This window comes from Neophocaena asiaeorientalis, unplaced genomic scaffold, assembly GCF_003031525.2.
Source record: "Neophocaena asiaeorientalis asiaeorientalis breed wild unplaced genomic scaffold, Neophocaena_asiaeorientalis_V1.1 scaffold79, whole genome shotgun sequence".
Classification (NCBI taxonomy): Eukaryota; Metazoa; Chordata; class Mammalia; order Artiodactyla; family Phocoenidae; genus Neophocaena; species Neophocaena asiaeorientalis.
Genome location: NW_020175402.1, coordinates 9,246,842 through 9,266,354, shown reverse-complemented (window position 1 = coordinate 9,266,354; position 19,513 = coordinate 9,246,842). Strand labels below are relative to the sequence as shown.

The following is a 19,513-nucleotide window of genomic DNA, read 5'->3' as shown; positions in this document are numbered from 1 at the left end:
TCCATGGGGGTGATTTAGAATTTTAAGTTCTTTTCCAGTTCTGATCTTGATAAGATAGAGCAACAGAAGTGGAGCTGTGGGGAAGATGGGGATCCATCTGTCCATCTCCACCCCCAAGGTCAGCCTTCTCTCCGGCAGTAGAAGCCCTGGTCCCAGCAACAAGTGACATACAGCCACCTTGGGCCTGAATAAATGACTGCAGAGACCTTGATGGGAAGCAGAGGTTTATTGAGAAGCCTGGGAGTCTGTGAACTCCTCCCCTTCCTCCACACCGTCCCCCCTCCCCTATCTGGGGCAGCAGGGGCAACAGGATGCAGGGGCTTTAAGCTCCCAGAGCTCTGAGCATCTCCCGGACTCTCCCCCAACCGGTTTCCAGGTGCTGGCTCCTCTGGGGCACCCCTCCTTTCCTTCTTCCCAGGTGGGCTGGGGAATGGGTAGCGGGTGGCGAGGCAGGCACGCGGGTGCCCCTCAGCAGAGGGTGAAGCGCCGGGCGCTGATGTTCATGCGCGTGAGGCCCAGGTGCCGCAGTGGCGGGGCCAGGGCCAGGCCGGCTCCCGGCTCCAGCTCCAGCTCCATCTCGGCCTCGTTCAGAAGCTCTTGGTGCAGGTGACAGACTTGGTCCACCTTCAGCCGGTGCAGCTGGGCCCGCAGCCGAAGCAGCTGCCCTGCCAGCTGCCGATCCTGTGCCTGCATCTCCCGCTGCGGCCGAGAGGGGGCGTGAGCCTGCTGAACCTCCCATTTTCCCCTCCTGGTCAACACCCTGGGTCTCTGCACTGGCTATGTCCTCCCCACACCCTCACACCCCAGCTCTATCCATCGATCTCATAGATCTTGCTCTAAAACCAAGATAAACAAATACACGTACCTGGGGCCCAATCCTAAATCAACTAAATGGAATCTCCAATTTGGAGGCTGGACATTTTTATATTTGCACATATTGGATTGAACCACCTATTCAACACTGGCCTCTTGTACAGCGTGGTCAGTACCTCCTTTGTATCTTTGGGGTATAGCAATTCCCAGAGTATGGGAGGCCATGCCTTCCCCAGCTATAACTGGTTGCCCCACAAGGGCAGACTCTGTCCCCTGAGCCACAGGACCACAAGGTCAGTAGATTGGATGGACTCCTTCTTCAGCAAGGCTCCCTGAATAAAACACTGGACAAGTCCATGCCTGGCTCCTCAGCCCTGGGACAAAGCCACAAGAGTGGGCATTTGCTAGAGGCAGGGTCATTCTCATCCCCTCCCCATACCCAGTGTCTTGTGCCCTAAGGACTGCCCTCAAGGCCCTCTGCAAGGCTGCCCTCCCCACCAGACTCACCAGCTCCTGTCGGAGCCACTCAAGGGCAGAGTCCATTGAGTCGAAGCCGCAAATGGTCCCAGGTCCCCCGGGCTCGGGTCTGGCTTGGGCCCTGCGCCAGGCCTGGCTCTGGACCTGGGCCGTCCACTCCAGATATGAGGGCCGCCGTGTCTGCAGCTGCAGCTTGGCCGTCAGCGCCTTTACAGAGTCCAGGCTCTCTTCTTCTTCATCCTCCTCATCTTCTTCACCCACTGCCTGGAATTTCAGTGGCTCCATGGACATGGTTGGGGATGAGGGACAGGGCAAGTCTGCAGCTCTGGGATTAAGGAAAGGCTGGCAATATTACCCAGGAAGAGATGGCAGAAGCTGAGGGTGAAAGAAATGTGCAGGGAGTGTGCGCTGGTGAATGTTCAAGGTGGGTCAGGGAGGCTTGAGTGTGTCGGGGTGGGTAGGTAGATGGGTGTGGGAGGCTGAGTGTGCAAGGGCTGGGATTTTCCTACACTGCTAACCCGGGAGCCACGTGATGCCTGTCCGGGCGGGGGCAGGAGAAGCCCTGCTCCTCTGACCCCTTGGATAAAATTTATTGTCTTTGCCCAGAAGGAGACACCCAGTTCCCAGAAAGGAAGTTGCTCCAGGATAAGAAAAGCATCATCTACACCAGAGTCTTGGCCCTCTTCCCGAGACCCAAGTTAAGGGATTGGGGAGGGGATAGGAGGCTGACAAGCTGCCCCCTGTCCTCACTTATGACACTGGCCCTTCAGCAAAGGAATAGGGTCCAGATCCCTGGCTCAGGAGTCAGGAGAACTGGGTTCTGGTGCTAGATCTGTGGGACCTTGGACAAGTCACTGACTCTCTGTTGGGACAGATCAATGATTTCAAGCTATATTCTAAGGAACTTTTGGTTCCCTTGGAAATCCCTCAAGGACTGTGTGCAGGGTAAGGGCACAGCTGTGGATGGGCTCCTAGACCTTCCTCTCCCTGCCCCTCCCAGGGCTTCAACCAGAACGGTTCCCTTTTTAAAACTTTGTATTGAAATATAACACACACAGAAAAATTTACATGTCATAAATACATGGCTTGCTGAATTCTCCCAAACTGAACACACTTATGTAAGTGGTACCTAGATCAAGCAAAGGAGTATTACTATCATCCAGGAAGCCTCTTTTGTGCTCCTGGCCTATCACAACTCTCCTAAGGGTAATGTAACCAAGCATAGGGCTCGCTCATGTGCCTGCAGCGCAAAAAGCCAAGCTCTGACAGGGTGTTTGCAGCAAAGTAAGGGTTTATTGCAGGGAGCCAAGCAGGGGAATAAAAGCCAAGCCTCAGCTCCACTCCAACTTGGTCTTTGAATGTTGGGTTTTTTTTAAAAAAGGGGAAGAAAAACAATTTTTTAATAAATAAAAAATAAAGTAAAAAAATAAAAAAGAGGAAGAACCGGACTTCCCTGGTGGTCCAGTGGTTAAGACTCCACGCTTCCACGGCAGCAGGCACAGGTTCAGTCCCTGGTGGGGGAAGTTCTGCATGCCGCGTGGTGTGACCAAAAAAACCCCCAAAATAACAAAAAAAAAACCAGGGGAAGAACAAAGAGGCTGAGCTTAGCCATCATCTTGTGACGTTTCTGTGACATTTCTTTTTTTTCTTTTTTCTTTTTTTTTGCAGTACACGGGCCTCTCACTGTTGTGGCCTCTCCCGTTGCAGAGCACAGGCTCCGGCCACGCAGGCCCAGCAGCCATGGCTCATGGGCCCAGCCGCTCCGCGGCATGTGGGATCCTCCTGGACCGGGGCGCGAACCCATGTCCCCTGCATCGGCAGGTGGACTCTCAACCACTGCGCCACCAGGGAAGCCCCTGTGACATTTCTTAATCGTTGTTTCAGGAGTCAGAATGTCTCTGGTTTATGATTATCTGGCCAGGTGGTCCACAGCTAGGGGCGGATGAGCTGTTACCTCATCTTGTCTTAGAGAAACAACTTGAATTTGTATGTTAATGATGATATCTAGAATAGCAGTTTCAGTACACTAATGATGTTATTGACAGCAGCAATTTTAGACTTCTGACTCTGTGTTTGTTTTTGTTTTTTTGGCCATGCCACAAGGCACGTGGGATTTTAGTTCCCTACCAGTGATGGAACCCATGCTTCCTACAGTGGAAGTGTGGAGTCTTTTTTTTATTATTCTATTTAGTTTATTTTTGGCTGTGTTGGGTCTTCATTGCTGCGCGCACGGGATTTCTCTAGTTGTTGCGGTGTGCAGGCTTCTCATTGCAGTGACTTCTCTTTGTTGCGGAGCACGGGCACTAGGCACGCGGGCTTCAGTAGTTGTGGCACGCGGGCTCTAGAGCGCAGGCTCAGCAGTTGTGGCGCACAGGCTTAGTTGCTCTGCAGCATGTGGGATCTTCCCAGACCAGGGCTCGAACCTGTGTCCCCTGAATTGGCAGGCAGATTCTTAACCACTGCGCCACCAGGGAAGCCTGGGAGCACAGAGGCTTAACCACTGGACCACCAGGGAAGTCCCTGACTCTGGTTGATTAGTGTTCATTTAGCACAGGATTGAAGTCAGAGGGAACATAAAAGAGAGTAAAGTTTTGGATAGAGAGATTAATCATAAACTCAGTAAGGAATCTTGGTTTTAGGGGGACTTGGTTTCAGTAATACTACCCTAATTTGACAGCATAGATTAGTTTTGCCTTTTTGTATACTTTCTAGTCGTTCTCAATCTTTTTTTTTTTTTTTTTAATTTATTTTTGGCTGCATTGGGTCTTTGTTGCTGCACGTGGGCTTTCTCTAGTGCGGTGAGCCAGGGCTACTCTTCATTGCGGTGCGCAGGCTTCCCATTGCGGTGGCTTCTCTGTTGCAGAGCATGGGCTCTAGGTGCATGGGCTTCAGTAGTTGTGGCACATGGGCTCAGTAGGTGTGGCTTGAGGGCCCTAGAGCGCAGGCTCAGTAGTTGTGGTGCATGGGCTTAGTTGCTCCACGGCATGTGGGATCTTCCCGGACCAGGGCTCGAACCCGTGTCCCCTGTGTTGTCTGGCGGATTCTTAACCACTGCTCCACCAGGGAAGTCCCGGTTTTCAATCTTTAGCATGGATCAGAATCATCTGGGAAACTTGTTAAAATAGATTGCCCCATTCCCAAAGCTTCAGATTCAGTATGTTTGGGGTAGGGCCCAATAATTTGCATTTCTAACGGATTTCCATCCCAGCTGATGCTGCTGGACTGGAATATTATAATTTATACTCTTTTATGTCTGGTTCCTTTCATAGAGCAGTTCCAACTTTATGTTATATTATGGGGGGGCACCTATGATTCCATTATTTGATGGAAGGCTTTTGCACACACACAGAAGCCTGGAACCTAGTAGACCAGAAGGCTCTTTAAAGGCGGGAATACATCTTATTTTTCTTAGTAATCAGCACTTAACACAGTATAGTCATCAGTGTTTAAGAAATAAAAGAGTACTTGGATGGATGGGTCCTCCAGCAAATAGACTTAAACTCTAGTAATTTACCAGCGTAAGTGTGTCTCTTGCCAGACTGAAAACCCTGTGAACAGAACTTTCCTCAGCCATTCTTGGGTCCCAACACCCAGTGTAGGGCCCAGCTCAGTGTACAGGCAATTCATGTTTGGGCAAAGGATGGAGTGATGAGGGATGGAGCTCCTCAGGGCAGAACTATACCAGAAGTGGCCCCCATAGAGGGTGCCCTCAGGCAGGGACTTCCAGGTGTGGTGGGGGAGGGGTGCCTGCTACACAGCTGCTTGCATTTAAGGTGGACCAAGGGATTTCCCCCACCCAGCCTCCGATGTAGGGGAGGATGCAGACAGTCCCCAGTTTCACACCCACCCTTTCCACCCCTTCCACCAGGGTACAGGAGAAGAGACGGTATTTTTCTTTATTTTTTTTTAATCGGTGAGAGTGCCAGCACCCCACAGTTAAAAAAACCAAAAATGTGAGTGCCTCCTGCGGCCCAGGCAGGAGGTAAAGGGCTTAAACAAGAATATTCTCCCCATTTCACAGATGGTGAAATTGAGGTTTCCTTAACAGGTTCTAACCCCGGGGTCTTCACTAAGAAGTGCTGGAAATAGGAGGGGGAAATTCCTGTGAAACTGTGCGATTCCTTTCTCCAAGGAGCCTCCTTAACTAACAGCTGTCCTGCCGGCGTCGCCAGCTGCCCAGCCAGTTCCTGTCCGTTTCGGAGCCCGCGCTCTCCCCGCCTGACGCTCCTAGAGTCTGTCCTTCTGCCGGGTCCCAGGCCCACCGCTGGAGGAATGGAGTTCTCGGAGCTGATCCGTACGGGCCAGGCCCAAGCCGAGCTCCTGCGGGGCCCGGAGATGCCCCCGCTGCGCGGCACGCTTTGCGTCACCGGCCACCACCTGCTGCTGTCGCCAGGACCCCAGGCGACTCCAGACCTGTGGCTGCTGCTGTTGCGTAGTGTCGACTCCATCGAGAAGCGGTGAGACGTGGCGGGGACATCCCCGTAGTCTGGGAACGCATGGCTCCGCAGGGAGAGGGGGAAGGGCAAGCGCAGTTGGAGCTGGTGCCCCCCCTGCATAACGTACAATCCTAAGAAACTCCTTTCTCCTCCCCTCTGGTAGAGGTCAGGGGACATTAAGCCTAAGTTTTATCCATTCCCAGGTTCGCGGGTGACGCCGGCACCATCACGCTGCGCTGTAAGGACCTGCGAGTGCTGCAGCTGGACATAGAGGGCGTGGAAGCAACGCTGGACATCGCCCGCTCCATTGAGGTACGCCAGGGTTGCACCAGGGGCACTTAAGCTACCCTATCCCGTAACAAGGGGACTCAGCATCCAGTGTTATCGCGGATGCAGGGTGTTCTGGAGTGCGTGGAGAGGCGGGAGCTGCGGAGCGGAGGGCTGGATTCCGACCTTTCCCAGATCCCTTGCCTTCGTTCCCCAGGCGCTGTCCTCCCTGGAATCGGTCATCACCTCCTTTCCGTTCTTCTACCGTCCCAAGGGCTTGAGATTGGGCGAAGCCTGGCACTTCCACCCACCCGAACGCTACTACAAGCGAATAGCTCGCGAGGTCTGCGCAGTCGTGGGGGCCTGGGGATGTGGGAGAGCCGGGTCTGGAAGGGGCGCGGGGACAGGGCACTCACTGTGTGCCCTAGACCTGGTCTTCGCCCCTCCCTGTGCCGCAGACCAGAGCGTGGCGGCTGAGCGAGACGAACGAGGACTTCAGCTTGTGCCCCAGTTACCCCCGCGCGGTAATCGTGCCTCGCGCCGTGGACGACGATGCTCTGGCGCGCAGCGCCCGCTTCCGCCAGGGAGGCTGCTTCCCTGTGTTCAGCTACTACCACGCTCCCAGCGGAACCGTGAGCCCCACCCCTCCCCAGAGCCCGCCGCTAGGACCCTCTGCGTCCCTCTTGGCTCTTCTCTACACTGGCCGACCTGTTGGTTGCCCGGCTTCGGCCCGGGCTCCAGCCCTATTCTGGCCCCGCCCACTCAGCTCAACCCTGCCTTAATTGATTCTGACCCCGCCCCTCTCCCTGGTTTCCGAGTCTCGCCAATCTCTGGCCCCACCTCCGGCTGGTCTGGGCCCACTGAAGCCTTGTCCCTCTTTTGTCAACCCATGACCCGCCCACGTTCTACCCAGCGGGTTCCTTCCCCCTCTGGCCACAACCCACTCAGACCCGGTCCGACGCTCCCAGGGCTCCTGGGCTACCCCCCCACCCCACGCCCCATACAGCTCTAGACCCGCTCCAGTGTGTAAACCCGGCCTAGGGATCCCCTGAGCGAAGTCCCTGAACCGGGGCCTGGTGGGTACAGTTTCCGAGCTGAGTCCCCGTCCGCAGGTGCTCCTACGTTCCAGCCAGCCCCTGACCGGGCCCCAGAAGCGGCGTTGCGCTGAGGACGAGGAGCTGCTGCGAGCTGTGCTGGCGGAGGCTCGCCCGGGGGCCCGGGGCTTCATCGTGGACACGCGCTCGGCCCAGGCCGCCAAACAGGCCCTCATGACTGGCGGCGGCACCGAGGCCAAGGCCGCCTACCCGGGCTGGAAACTGCTGCACCGGCCCCTGGAGAGGTAAGGGGCCTTCCCATCCTCTCCTAGGTTCTTTCGTGCAGGACTCTTCATGGATGGGGGCAGGGGGAGGGCTGTCTTGTAGGAACTTCCAGGACTGTTAGGTCTTTCCTGGTAGCCATCCTGCCAGGTGGGCATGTCCCCACTGACAGAGCTCATTCCTCTCTAGGCACCCCAACTCTGCCTGGGTAGAAAAAGCACTTCTTTACATTGAACTGAAATTTCTCTTCCAGGAACAACCTCACCATACACACACACACACACACACACTGCACTGGTCTCAGCCCTGCCCTTGAGGGCTGTACCCGCACAGTTGTTATCTGCTCCCTCTGTCTCCAGGTGCTGGTAGAACCAAGAGAAGGTCCTGAGGGACTTTTGTGCTTTGAGATTGGACTGCTCCCCTATCCAGAATATAAAACTCTGTTTATTCATTGATTCGGCCAACATTGACCCAGCACAGAGGCTGAGATGGTGGCCAGCCCAGACATGGTTGGAAGATCAGCAGTAAATGGGCAATTAGAATTCAGTGTGATAAGTAGCAGCACAGAAGAGGCGCCCCTCTGTTAGAATAGGTCATCCTAAGAAAGCTTCCCTGAGAACAGGTGAAGGCACTGCAGGTGTGCAGGAGCAGCGAGCCTAGTCATTTGTTCTGTTTTGGAACTGCAAGCACTTCGGTGAGGTGGGAGTGAGGAGTGTGAGGTGGAGGCAGGGAGAGATGGAGGTAGAGAGGCTAAAGGGGTGATGGGCCAGAGCAAAGGTCTTGAATGCCATGATTATGAGCTCAGAGCTTATCCTAAAGGCAGTGGGGAGCCACTGAAGGCTTTTAAACAAGCCTGAAACAGTCTCAATTAGACTTTCTGGCAGGAGGTTACTGGTGATCTAGAGCATAACAGGTCCTGGGAAGTAGGAGCAGATACCAGAATCTCAGGAGTATCGTGTTTCTCTTGTTAGACTGGTTCTCCCCAGGGGGTACTGTGTTGCTCCCATCAGACTAGGGTACTGTGACACCTTCATCAAATTGGGGTTTCCCAGGGCATTCTGTTTCTCCAGGGGCTATGTGACCCCTCCCCAGGCATTGCTATGCTTCCCCAACAGACTAGGTCTCCCCAAAGGGTCTTGGGTCTCCTCAAGTTTGGGGAAACATTTCCATCAGATTAGGTGGGCTCTCCAAGGGGCCCTGTGTCCCTCTTGTCAGAGGGGCTCCTCTGAGGGCTCTATGTCTCCCTCACTGGTCTGGAGCATTTGTTCCTAGGCTATGCTCACCAGAGCTTGGGCTGGAGAAGGGATGACCAGACTCCCACTTGTGCAGGGGGTAGCCCCTACAGGAGAGCTTCGTGCGCCTGATGGAAGCCTGTGGGGACCCGGAGCAGAGCATGGACCGCTGGCTTAGTCGACTAGATGGCTGCCGCTGGCTGTCACATGTGAAGGAGGCACTAAGCACAGCCTGCCTAGCAGCCCAGGGCATGGAGTGGTAAGCCCCGCCCCCCACCCCGCCCTACAAGAAAGAGAAGAGGGCAGGGTGGGCAGGGCTCTCAATGTCTGGGCACAAAACCACATCTCAGTAAGCAAATACAGGTTTCAAATGGGTCCTTTCTATTCCTGGCCTGGCTACCCCAAGCAGGGAAGGACAGGCCACTGTTGATAAGCCCTGGGCCCACAGGGAAGGGGCCTGCATCCTGGTGCATGGGGCCGAAGGCACGGACAGCACCCTGCTAGTGACTTCACTGGCCCAACTCATCCTAGACCCCTTGAGCCGAACCATGGCTGGATTCCAGGAACTGATAGAGCGAGAGTGGATCCAGGTAAGTGGCTGCCCAGCCCAGCCCTAACCCTCCATCCAGAATCTGTACTTCCTTGTGCCCATCGCTCTGCCCCCTCCCTAGGCCGGCCACCGCTTCCAGCTGCGCTGTGCTCATTCGGCCTTCTCCCACACCCGCCCCAAGCACGAGGCACCCATCTTTCTCCTCTTCCTGGACTGCGTGTGGCAGCTGGGCCGCCAGTTCCCGCTGTCGCTGGAGTTTGGGGAGGGGATACTGTTGGCGCTGTTTGATCACTCCTATGCCTCCCCTTTCGGCACCTTCCTCTGCAACAGTGAAAAGGAGTTGAGCTAAGGGAGTGTCAAGGTGGGTCAGAGGGCAGGCACAGGACAGGGGTGGGTACCTGCTGCATTGGCAGCCTACTTTCTTAGAAGACATCTTCAGGAATTTGCTGGGGGACCGTGGTTAGGACTTGGTGCTTTCACTGCTGGGGCCCGGTTCGATCCCTGGTTGGGGAACTAAGATCCCGCAAGCTGCAAGGTGCAGCCAAAAAAAAAAAAGACATCTTTCCCTTTCAAACGAGTTTCTCTCTTAGAAAAACTCGGAGCATCCTCTCCTCTCCTACCTCCAGAGCTCACACTTACCCCTAACTTCTGCAAAGCCCGAAATAAATGGGTCCATGGCCAATCCTTCAGACCTACCCCCCACTCTGTCCATAGCCAAGAACAAGTGCACTCCTAGCTTAAAAACAAAGACTGAAGGGGAAAGTTGCTGCCAAAGTCATTTCTGGGGCTCTCTACCACTTTGCAGGGTTGATTCTAGTGAAGCAATAGAGTAGAGGTTGAATGCTGAGTCAAATTGTTTGGGCTCAAATTCTGGCTTCACCGCTCACCTGCTGGGTGATCAAAAGCAACCCTGAATCTGTTTCATCAGTAGCAAGCAAAGAATCATAATAGTCACAATAGCCTAGAGGTGGGGTGGGGGCATGTGTGAGGACTGGCTGAGTTAAAGTGTGGAAAGTGCTTAGCACAGTGCCTGGCACACAGTGGGCACACGAGTGGTAGTCATTTTTATTATTTGGTTGGCTTGTTGCATATGCAGCCAATGAGCTCCCATTAGCCATCTTTCTCTCATCAGACTGAGATGATGGGAGGGAGGGTTCACTGCTCATATTTAGTTACCTTTTGTTGCCCAGTGGCCTCCTCTCCACCATGTTGTCTTTACTAACTGCTTATCATCCAGGTTAGAAACATTTTTACCTCCCTCTCCCCCATCCTTCACATTTACCTTTTCTTCTAAGAATTTATTTTTTTTAATATTTGGTTGCACCAGGTCTTAGTTGCGGCTCGCCGGCTCCTTAGTTGTGGCATGTATGTGGGATCTAGTTCCCTGACCAGGGATCGAACCTGGGCCCCTTGCATTGAGAGCACGGAGTCCTAACCATTGCGCCACCAGGGAAGTCCCTCTACTAAGAATTTCTTAGCTTAGTCCTTTCCTGTCCAAGGCCCCTCCTACTACCCTAATCCAGACTTTCCTTTCCAAGTGGACCACTGGAACAGCTTCCTCACTGCTCTTATTATCTCCACTTTCATCCTTTTTTTTTTAACTCATCAGTCTAGACCTATCAATATTCACCTTGGGCCCTTTCCCACTTTCTTGCTTTTGCTCCTGCAGTTCCCCCTAAGTATTTCCATGTTTTTGCACACCTGGTGAACTGTTGCTGATAGACCCAGCTCAAATGGCGCACTCTTAATTAGCCTTCCCTGATCCTTTCAAAGCAAAGCTAAGCAGAACTCCTTAAGAACTAGGACTTTGTCTTATTCCTGCTTTATTGTAGTGCCCAGTTCAGGATCTGACTGGCTACTGTCATCTGTGGGAGAGGGTATCACTGCCCTGGGGGAGCTGTCACCCTACTAACCAGTGCCCTCACCTGGAGTCCCAGAGGGCAGAGCTGAGTCTGGAAGCTCACTCTCTCACTCCCTCCAGATGCCTGTGTGAAGTGAGAACTCGAACACACTCCTTGTGGTCTGGGCTCAATCAGCCAAAAGAGCAACGAAAACTCCGGAACCCACTCTACGTCCCCAATCCCTTGGCCATCTGGCCCTCTGTGGAGCCCCAGAGCCTGCGACTGTGGCAAGGTGACCCCCTCTCCCTCCTCCTCCCTGGGGGAGTTCTCCCCTCTGCTCAGCTTCCTTACCTGTCCTCCTCCTCTTCCTCAGGCCTGTTTCTGTGCTGGACCCATCCACCTGAGCCTTCAGAGGTAGCATGGGAGAAGGTGTGGCAAATAGCAACAGATCAGAAGACAGAAGGCTCTCAGCCAACAGATTCAGCCTCTGAGCCCCAACCCTAAGTACTGGTCCTTGGATGGTGGTTGAGATGTTCCTGAAACTTCTCCAGGCCCCTCAGCACCTTTGGACCTTGAATGACGGTGCCTGCAACCCAGCCTAGCCCATAATACTGAAGTTCCAGATTTGAAGTGTCCAAAGTGTAGGGAGAAGGTCCAAATAATAAAGGTATCCATGATTGGTATGAGCTTGCTGGGGCATCACTGAGAAGGGAAAGTGTTGAAACTGATGAAATTTCTGACCAGAAACCATTTATTTCCAAACTAATTTATTTCTCAGAGTCCAAAGCCTTCTGTGAACCTGGCCCATATGGAGATCCGGCGTGTGTGTGTGGTGTGCTGTGGTGTGTGTGCAGTGGAGATCCGGCGTGTGTGTGTGTGTGTGTGTGTGTGTGTGTGTGGTGTGCTGTGGTGTGTGTGTGCAGTGGAAGCTCGGAGTCCTAATCACTGGATAGCCAGGGAATTCCCAGAGATCCGGCTTCTTAAGCCTCAAACTCAAATTCAAAGTACTGTGGGTCGAAGTAGTGGATGCGGACATAACCATCTTCTCCGCCACTGCTGTAGCTGGAAAGAGACAGGCAGGGCCCGGTCAGAGGCCTGCCCTGGGGGAGGCAGGCCTAGCGGGCAGGGCATGGGAAAGGGGCAGAGGCAGGCAGACCAGGGCTGAGCTCAGCTCCCTTCACTGGGCCCTACCTCTTGCCATCAGGATGGAAGGCAACACTGTTGATAGGTCCAAAGTGACCCTTGATTCTTCCAAACTCTTCTTCAAAGGCCAAGTGGAAGAACCTGGAGGAGAGAGCGGGGTGGGAAGTGACAGTTCATTCATTTTCCATCTCCTTCCAAAACATGTCAAGAGGTACCACTCCCCAAACACAAACTGTAAAGTGGGGAAACTGGGAAAAGGGGAAATGAATGTGAACAGAACAAGACAAAGTTGGGGGAAGATTGGACCCAAATGTCTTCCTTACTATGTGCTGGGCAGTGCTCTAAGAGCTTAACAACTATTAAGTCATTTATTTTATTTTATTATTATTTTTTTTTGCAGTACGCGGGCCTCTCACTGTCGTGGCCTCTCCCGCCGCGGAGCACAGGCTCCGGAGGCACAGTCTCAGCAGCGCTCCGCGCGGCATGTAGAATCTTCCCGCACCGGGGCACGAACCCGTGTCCCCTGCATCAGCAGGCGGACTCTCAACCACGCCACCAGGGAAGCCCAAGTCATTTATTTAATCTGCACAGTTTTATGAGGTAAGTATATTATCATTGTCTTCATTATACAGTCAAGGGTAATTGGGCACAGAGAACTACAGTGATGTGTAGAGCTTCAGAGCGAGCCCAAGAGTTCATGCTCTTAACTGCTGTATTATACACTTGTCACAGGAGGGCCACAAATCTGGCTGCACTTCCTAGCAGCCAATGAATTAAGGGCAGTCTCTTTAGTTTTATGGTTTGTGTCCATCATGAAAGACATTTCATGAAGTTTCAGTTTGGAAGAGCTCCTTCCCCCTTTACCTGGCCTCGAACTTGCCAATCCTGGTGGAAGTGGTGGTTACATCCATTGCTTCCTGACCACCGCCCAGCACCACCTGAAGGGAAGAAGAAACTCTAGACAGGCCCAAAGGGCAGGCAAATCCATTTTCTGTTTTTTCCCCCCACCCCATAAGCCTTTAATTATCTCCCACATCAGATTAGGAATATATTAAGGGTAAGGAACAAACATCCTTCAGCCACCTCCTACCCTGTCCCCTGGGGCTTCCCAATCATTCAGCCTTGTTGCTGCTCTGAGAATCTCCTCTCTGCCTGACACCATTTTCCCCCAGAGATCTTTTCTTAATTGCTAGACAAACTAGATCCTGGAAACATTCTGAGGCTTTAGCAAGAAGCTCTGGTGGGGTCCCTTACATGGTCATAGTTGGGAGAGAGGGCAGCTGAGTTGACGGGACGTTCTGTCCGGAAAGTCTTCTGGTGTTCAAGGGTTGTGGAGTCAAAGAGCTAGAGAAGGCAGGGGAGAAATCTGTAAAAGGAGCTTTCTTGGGGGGAAGTCGAGAGCCAGGCTGGAGGGTGGGATCAGCCCCACCAGACCCCTTGCCCAGGCTCACCTTGGCTGTGTTGTCCTTGGATGCAGTGACAAACATGGTCATGTCCCTGGATAACTGGATGTCATTGATCTGCCGGGAGTGCTCCTTAATAGTCACCAATACCTCCCCAGACTGCAAAAGAAAGAAGAGTGAGGCTCTGACCAACCTGATCCTCACTACCCCACTGCTCAGCCAGGGTTCTGGACTGTTTCTTGTTCCATGAAGGGAAGGGGTCTGGGCTGGGGCTGCCTCAGTGTCCCCTGAATCAACATTTACTCCCACTCCCAAGCCCAACCTGGCCCAAGTGTGCAGGTTTTGTAAACACTGCTAGTTTACCTAGGAAAACACACACTTATGGTGACAAATCTACAGACCTATTAATTAATCATCATGTAACAGTAGAGAAGTTTCCGTTTAATCCTTCCAACAAATATTTATTGAATGGCTACTATTTGCCAAGCATTGTGCTAAGCACTTAGCGACACCTATTTCCTTTAGTCCTCACAACGATCCTATGACGTACGTATTTTAACAGAAATTTTAAAAGGAATAAACTAAGCTTCAGAGAGGTGATGTGACTGGAGATCCTAAAGCCAGTCAGAGGCAGAATCCACTCGCATCTCCTTCCCTCGTAGGGTCTTGGTCACAGTTCACAAGGACCACTGCTCGTCCATCCTTTTCTTAGGTCTTTTCAAAAGGCCGTCTCATCTCCTGATTTCCCTTCCCACTAAAAGAACCTGCTAGACTATGTAGTACAGAGTTTTAGAGTCTGCCCTTAAAAGTACTTGGATTCTGCGCTTTCACTGCCAAGGGCCCGGGTTCAATCCCTGGGCAGGGAACTAAGATCCTGCAAGCCAAGCAGCGTGGCCAAAAACAAACAAACAAAACTTCTCTGTGCCTCAATTTCTCTATCTAGAAAACAAGATTATTAAAAGCCCTGAGGGCGGACTTCCCTGGTGGCCCAGTGGTTAAGAAACTGCCGGCCAATGCAGGGGACACGGTTCGAGCCCTAGTCCAGGAAGATCCCACATGCCTTGGAGCAACCAAGCTTGTGCGCCACAACTACCGAGCCTGTGCCCTAGAGCCTGCGAGCCACAACTAATGAGCCCACGTGCCACAACTAATGAAGCCCAAGCGCCTACAGCCCGTGCTCCACAACAAAGAGGAGCCACCGCAATGAGAAGCCCGCGCACCACAACGAAGAGTAGCCCCCACTCACCACAGGTAGAGAAAGCCCATGCACAGCAACGAAGACCCGATGCAGCCAAAAATAAATAAATAAATAATTTAAAAAAAAAAAAAAAGCCCCCAGGGGTAATTCCCTGGAGGTCCAGTGAATGACAGGCACCTGGCCTGTGCTCTGTAAACATTTGTTGGATGATTAAAAGGCCTCAAGCATTAGGCCTCAAACAGAGACCCTCAGAAAACTGTCATTTCCTTTCCTGAGTTACTTTCACCTATTCTGAGGGAAGAGTGTATTTCTGTCTCCTCCATTAATTTGGACAGATGGTAGGGACGTATCTGGCTCTTACATTTCAGGGAACAAGTACCAGCTTTGCAGTCAGGCCTACCTGGGGGCACAGATCAGCTCACTGTTTGCTATCATCAAGCATTATTTATGTCTTTGCCCTTGGTTCCCATTCCCTTCCTGCAGGTAGGCCTGGTACTTTAGTGGACCACAGTCAGTGCTTGTTGAGTGACTGACTAACCTTTATGGTATTATAGTCCAGTATTCTTCAGAAACCCAGGCACCCACATCTGAAATTCGAGACAGCCTGGACTTTACCCTTTGCTCTTGTGGGTCCATCTCATCAGTCACCTCTGAACGTCTCCTGACTGTCAGGTAGTCCACATCCCCATGACTACTGCCTAGTTTATGTCCATTCTCCAAACTAGCCTGCGAGCTTTCTAAAGAGAAAACCTGATCATCCATAACCATTTGAAGATTACCTCCTGCCTAAGGGAAAATTACAACTCCTTTGTCTCCTGACCCACAAACTATCTAGTCCTGGTTCCTCTCTTCCGGCTTGAAGCTCCATTTATTCTTCACAGATTAATGTACATGCCACCTCCTCTGTGACAGAGGGCACTTTCTGTACTTGGCTGAGACCTCTGTGGTGGCAAAACTCACAATCTGACCCACGTGCTAGCTGTTTGCCAGTCTGTCTCCCCCGGGGCAGGGCCCATGTCTGATTCACTTCTTTGTCCTCAGAGGCTAGGATGGGGCCTGGCACTCAGTAGTGGCAGAAGAATGCTTAACTGTGATCATTAGTAACATATCCTGAGTATTCTATGACAAGTTTTTCAAACACCTGATGTCATCTGATCCTTGAAACACCTTACAGATAATAGGCTCCATGAAGTTATGTAATACGCCCAAGATCACATAATGAGAAAGGGGTGAAATCTGTATGTGAATCCAGCCCTCTTAACCACTGGGCTTATCCTGCCTCTCATAGAGAATCATTCTGATGGGCTTAGGCCTCACCCACCCCCTTACCTTGGCGCTATACTGGTTGAGCTCTCCGCCCTCATGGCCTGCAATGATGCACTCGCCAAGAGGTCCCCAAACAGCACTGGTGATCTTGGAGTCGTTGCACGGGATCTTCATGTAGGGCTCGTTGTTGTCTGTGTGGGGCAGCAGATGTCAGGCCCTGGGCTCTGGAGTCGAGCCCTTCACCTCAACTCTAGTCCTGAGCCCCAGCACCGGCTCACCAATCTGGCTCGGATCCCGCAGGTCGAAGAAGCTCACGAAGCACTGGTAGCCCATCTGCTTGTCCGTGGAGAACATGATGATGTTGCCCCCGAAGTCAAAGCCACAGGTCCGGACTGCTGAATTGGTCTTGAGTAGGGCCAGCTGCTTCCCTGGAGATAGGCAGAGTGTGGGCTAGCCCTTGCCCACTGCAGGGAGGACTCTCTCTACACTTGCCTATTGGGATTTCCCTCGTGGCACAGTGGATAAGACTCCGCACTCCCAATGCAGGGAGCCGGGGTTCTATCCCTGGTCAGGGAACTAGATCCCACATGCATGCTGCAACTAAGAGTTCGTATGCCACAACTAAGGAGCCCACGTCCTGCAACTAAGGAGCTGGTGCAACCAAATAAATATTTTTTAAAAGCAAAACAAAAAAATACACTTGCCTATCGTCACGTTGCACTGTTTCTCCTGCACTACTGACTCTAGTGCCCTCCCCCACTTCTTCCATCACTGCTGTGCTTTGGCTCAAGTCTTTTAACTTCTCCCCACAGTCCCTCCTCAGACACCTGCCACTGTGGCACTCACAGTGGACTGCATTCTATCTGTCTCTGCCTCAGAATGCACTCTTCCACTGCAAAGTCCTGCTCTAATTTCTCTGTGTGTCCCCAGTGCCCAGCAAAGACCTGGGAGATCTGGATTACCAGTAAACATTTACTAAATGGAGCAGCTTAATAGGCTCCCCTGTCTTCTGTCTGTTCCTCCAATGCTCCCCACTGCTATCTGGGCTTGCTAAACACGCTCTTCCCTGCTCAGGGACCTCCACGGCATGCCAAATCCTACAGAACAAAGCCACGCTCCCGAGTTTGCATTCAAGGCCTGTTCTGGCCCTTGCCTGCCTCAGCTTCCCCACTGCTGTCTATTTCATCCCCCAAGAAGCAGGAACTCCCGCCAGATCAGATGGCTTGGATATGATACTTGCCCTGCTTTCATTCCTGCATGTTCCAGAGCGATGACCTCTTTCTCATCCTTCAAGCCCCAGCTCATATGACATTTACTTTGGGAAACCTTCCCAGGCTGTTCCCACCCCCATTCCAGGCATTCAGTTGCCCACCTCCAGCCTTCCACAGTGCTCTTTGCTTCCTCTAACATGGCTTATGTCTCACCGTATGCCTCTTTTCTCCTCTGTCTTCTTTATTTTCTTGTCTGTCTCTTTTTCCCTAGACTAAGAACCATCTCTGGATTTATCTCTATTTACCCAGAATCTGTAGGTCCTCACTGTTTGCTGTAAAAGTGAAGGATTCAGGCTTACCTGTTTCACAGTCCCAGAGACGACAGCTGTTGTCAGCTGAGCCGGTGAGGACATGCTTGGTGTCCCCTGAAGAGGGTGTTAAGAAGCATGACAGAGTTCACCTGAGCCCTTGTCCTCCTGGAAGGCCAACTGAATCACCTCCCTGTTCAGCACCAGAGAACCTTCCTGCTTCTCTCATCCTAACCTCCTCATCCAGAACTGGAACTTGTCCTAAATGCTCCCCCAACCAATGAACAGACCAAGGAGGCAGGCAGCATCATTCTCTAGACCCACAAGAGCAACCCAAACTCCCAACTCCAAGTCAGCAGCCTCTCCATTGCTGGCAGACCCTGGGAGCACAGACTCAGCAAAGACAAGGATACAGTCAGCGTCCACACACCACACAGCTCCGGTATGGCCCATATAGGTGCCCAGCCTCTCACCGTTCACAGAGTACCATACATTGACAATCTGGAGGTGTCAATGACAATATGACAGGGTGATAGGCATCTCAGGCAGAGCAACGGCCTCCTATTTTGCCCCAGGAGCCCCCAGCAGCCTCTACCTAGGCCAGATTCTGCCCTCTCCTGCTCATCTCTTGGGAAACAGCAGGTTGCTGGTAAAAAGACCAACTCCTGGATTCTCCTCCTTCCCACAGGTAAGCAGCAAGGGAGTCAGGAGGCTTGCAAAAAGTCTCCATTTGCCACTATACCGGCCCTTTCCCAGACCCCTAAACCCTCAGAAAAATAAAAGGTCAAGTCAGGTGCGAGCCTAGCAAAACATTAGCTTTGGTGTTCTGTCCAAATGGGAGCAGTTGGTAGTAGGGAAGCCTGGGTTCCCATCCCTGCTCTGCTACTATCTCACTGTATTATCTCAAAATTAAGTGCTTCTCCCCTCTGAACTTCAGTTTTCCCATCTGTAAAATGGTCAGGACAGTAATGCCTTCTTCAAAGGGTAGCTCCAATAAAATACTGTCTAAGGAATTTAAAATATAAGTGACTAACATTAATTAGGCACTCACACACACTAAGCTCCTTACTTGAATAATCTCATTAATCTTAAAGACAACCCCAGAAAGAAGCACTATTACTACCCATATTTTGTAAGAAGGGACACTTTTAAGTTTATAAAGATTAAACGACATGCTCAAAGTCACACTGCTAGTGAACGCAGCACTCAGGATTCAAATCAGGTCTGTTTGGTTTCAGAGCCCTCACTTTCAGGCACTCGAGTTAACTTCCTCCATATGGAGGTGCCTCAAAAGACAGTACTGTGAGGGGCTGTCTGCAGTCAGTGAGCGGCAGGAAAGGGCTGACTGAAATGATACCAGGGACATCTTCATTAAGGCCTCTGTGTCCCTCGCCACCCAAGGATCAACTTTCCCTTCCTTCAGGTGGTCTGTTCCCCTATCCTTGTAGAACAGTTTTGTTCTTCCCCAGAATGGTCTCCTCTCCGCTCCCTGAGCAAGCTGACCCTCGTCCCCCTTCCCCTTCCACAAGGTCCCTTGCTTTTCTTCTCCCCGGCTAGTCCTTCCTTCTACCAACAACTGAGTCCTTTCCCACCTCTCCAGGTTTAATGTTCTCGCCCTCCTAATCCCGGGATGGTCTCTCCCTACTTCTCAGAATGGGGCGCTCTTTGGGTTCTCTCTCACGGCAAAACTGGCCTATCCACCCTTCGCCCCGGCAGAATGAACTCGCCCCCTCCCGGGCCCCCTCCGCACTGTCCCGTCGGCTCGCCCTCCGGCCGACGCTCACCGGGTCCTTGGCCACCGTGAAGAGGAGGTCTCCCTCGCGGTTGTACTTAATCTGCGTAATGGACCGCTCATGGCCCTGCAGCAGGATCGGCTTCTGTGGGGACAGGACGGGAGTGTCAGCGCCCAGAATCGGCCCCGGCCCGGACCCCCAGGGCAACAACTCTAACTCAGGGGAACCCACCATGCCGGCGGTGACGCGAGGAAAAACGCAACGCGAGCAGAACCGGAAGAGGCTTTGGCACCACTTCCGGATTACGGGTCTCCGCCCC

The 19,513-nt window shown here is 52.5% G+C and overlaps 3 protein-coding genes across 3 annotated transcripts; 1 reads left to right on the top strand and 2 right to left on the bottom strand.

The window, feature by feature from the left end:
* Positions 1 to 211: 211 nt before the first annotated feature.
* Positions 212 to 1,802, bottom strand: FAM167B (family with sequence similarity 167 member B). The gene is made up of 2 exons (XM_024766847.1): positions 1,321 to 1,802; positions 212 to 699 (listed from the first exon to the last, which is right to left on the bottom strand). Exons 1-2 carry the CDS (start codon positions 1,579 to 1,581, stop codon positions 469 to 471), a joined length of 492 nt encoding a protein of 163 aa, XP_024622615.1. The 5' UTR covers positions 1,582 to 1,802; the 3' UTR covers positions 212 to 468.
* A 3,438-nt stretch (positions 1,803 to 5,240) lies between these two features.
* Positions 5,241 to 12,675, top strand: LOC112414311 (myotubularin-related protein 9-like). Its single transcript, XM_024766754.1, is given in 11 exon segments — positions 5,241 to 5,747; positions 5,930 to 6,038; positions 6,211 to 6,336; positions 6,452 to 6,625; positions 7,106 to 7,332; positions 8,639 to 8,800; positions 8,990 to 9,131; positions 9,213 to 9,430; positions 11,073 to 11,224; positions 11,306 to 11,599; positions 12,476 to 12,675. Coding segments are annotated over 10 exon segments (1,626 nt in total). The 5' UTR covers positions 5,241 to 5,562; the 3' UTR covers positions 11,437 to 11,599; positions 12,476 to 12,675.
* Positions 11,661 to 19,511, bottom strand: EIF3I (eukaryotic translation initiation factor 3 subunit I). The gene is made up of 11 exons (XM_024766751.1): positions 19,426 to 19,511; positions 19,246 to 19,338; positions 17,875 to 17,962; positions 17,513 to 17,578; positions 16,221 to 16,370; positions 16,006 to 16,133; positions 13,527 to 13,637; positions 13,330 to 13,419; positions 12,940 to 13,013; positions 12,124 to 12,216; positions 11,661 to 11,994 (listed from the first exon to the last, which is right to left on the bottom strand). Exons 1-11 carry the CDS (start codon positions 19,426 to 19,428, stop codon positions 11,913 to 11,915), a joined length of 978 nt encoding a protein of 325 aa, XP_024622519.1. The 5' UTR covers positions 19,429 to 19,511; the 3' UTR covers positions 11,661 to 11,912.
* Between the last annotated feature and the right edge of the window lie 2 nt (positions 19,512 to 19,513).

What these genes read in the sequence shown, in the direction of transcription:
- EIF3I (XM_024766751.1), bottom strand. An exon ending in GTGGTGTGTGGACGCTGACT is followed by an intron (nt 17,579 to 17,874) that starts GTATCCTTGTCT and finishes CACCCTCTTCAG; the next exon opens with GGGACACCAAGCATGTCCTC. An exon ending in ATTGGCAAGTTCGAGGCCAG is followed by an intron (nt 12,217 to 12,939) that starts GTAAAGGGGGAA and finishes TCTCTCCTCCAG; the next exon opens with GTTCTTCCACTTGGCCTTTG.
- FAM167B (XM_024766847.1), bottom strand. Translation starts at nt 1,581, where the DNA reads ATGTCCATGGAGCCACTGAAATTCCAGGCAGTGGGTGAAGAAGATGAG. An exon ending in AGTGGCTCCGACAGGAGCTG is followed by an intron (nt 700 to 1,320) that starts GTGAGTCTGGTG and finishes TCTCGGCCGCAG; the next exon opens with CGGGAGATGCAGGCACAGGA.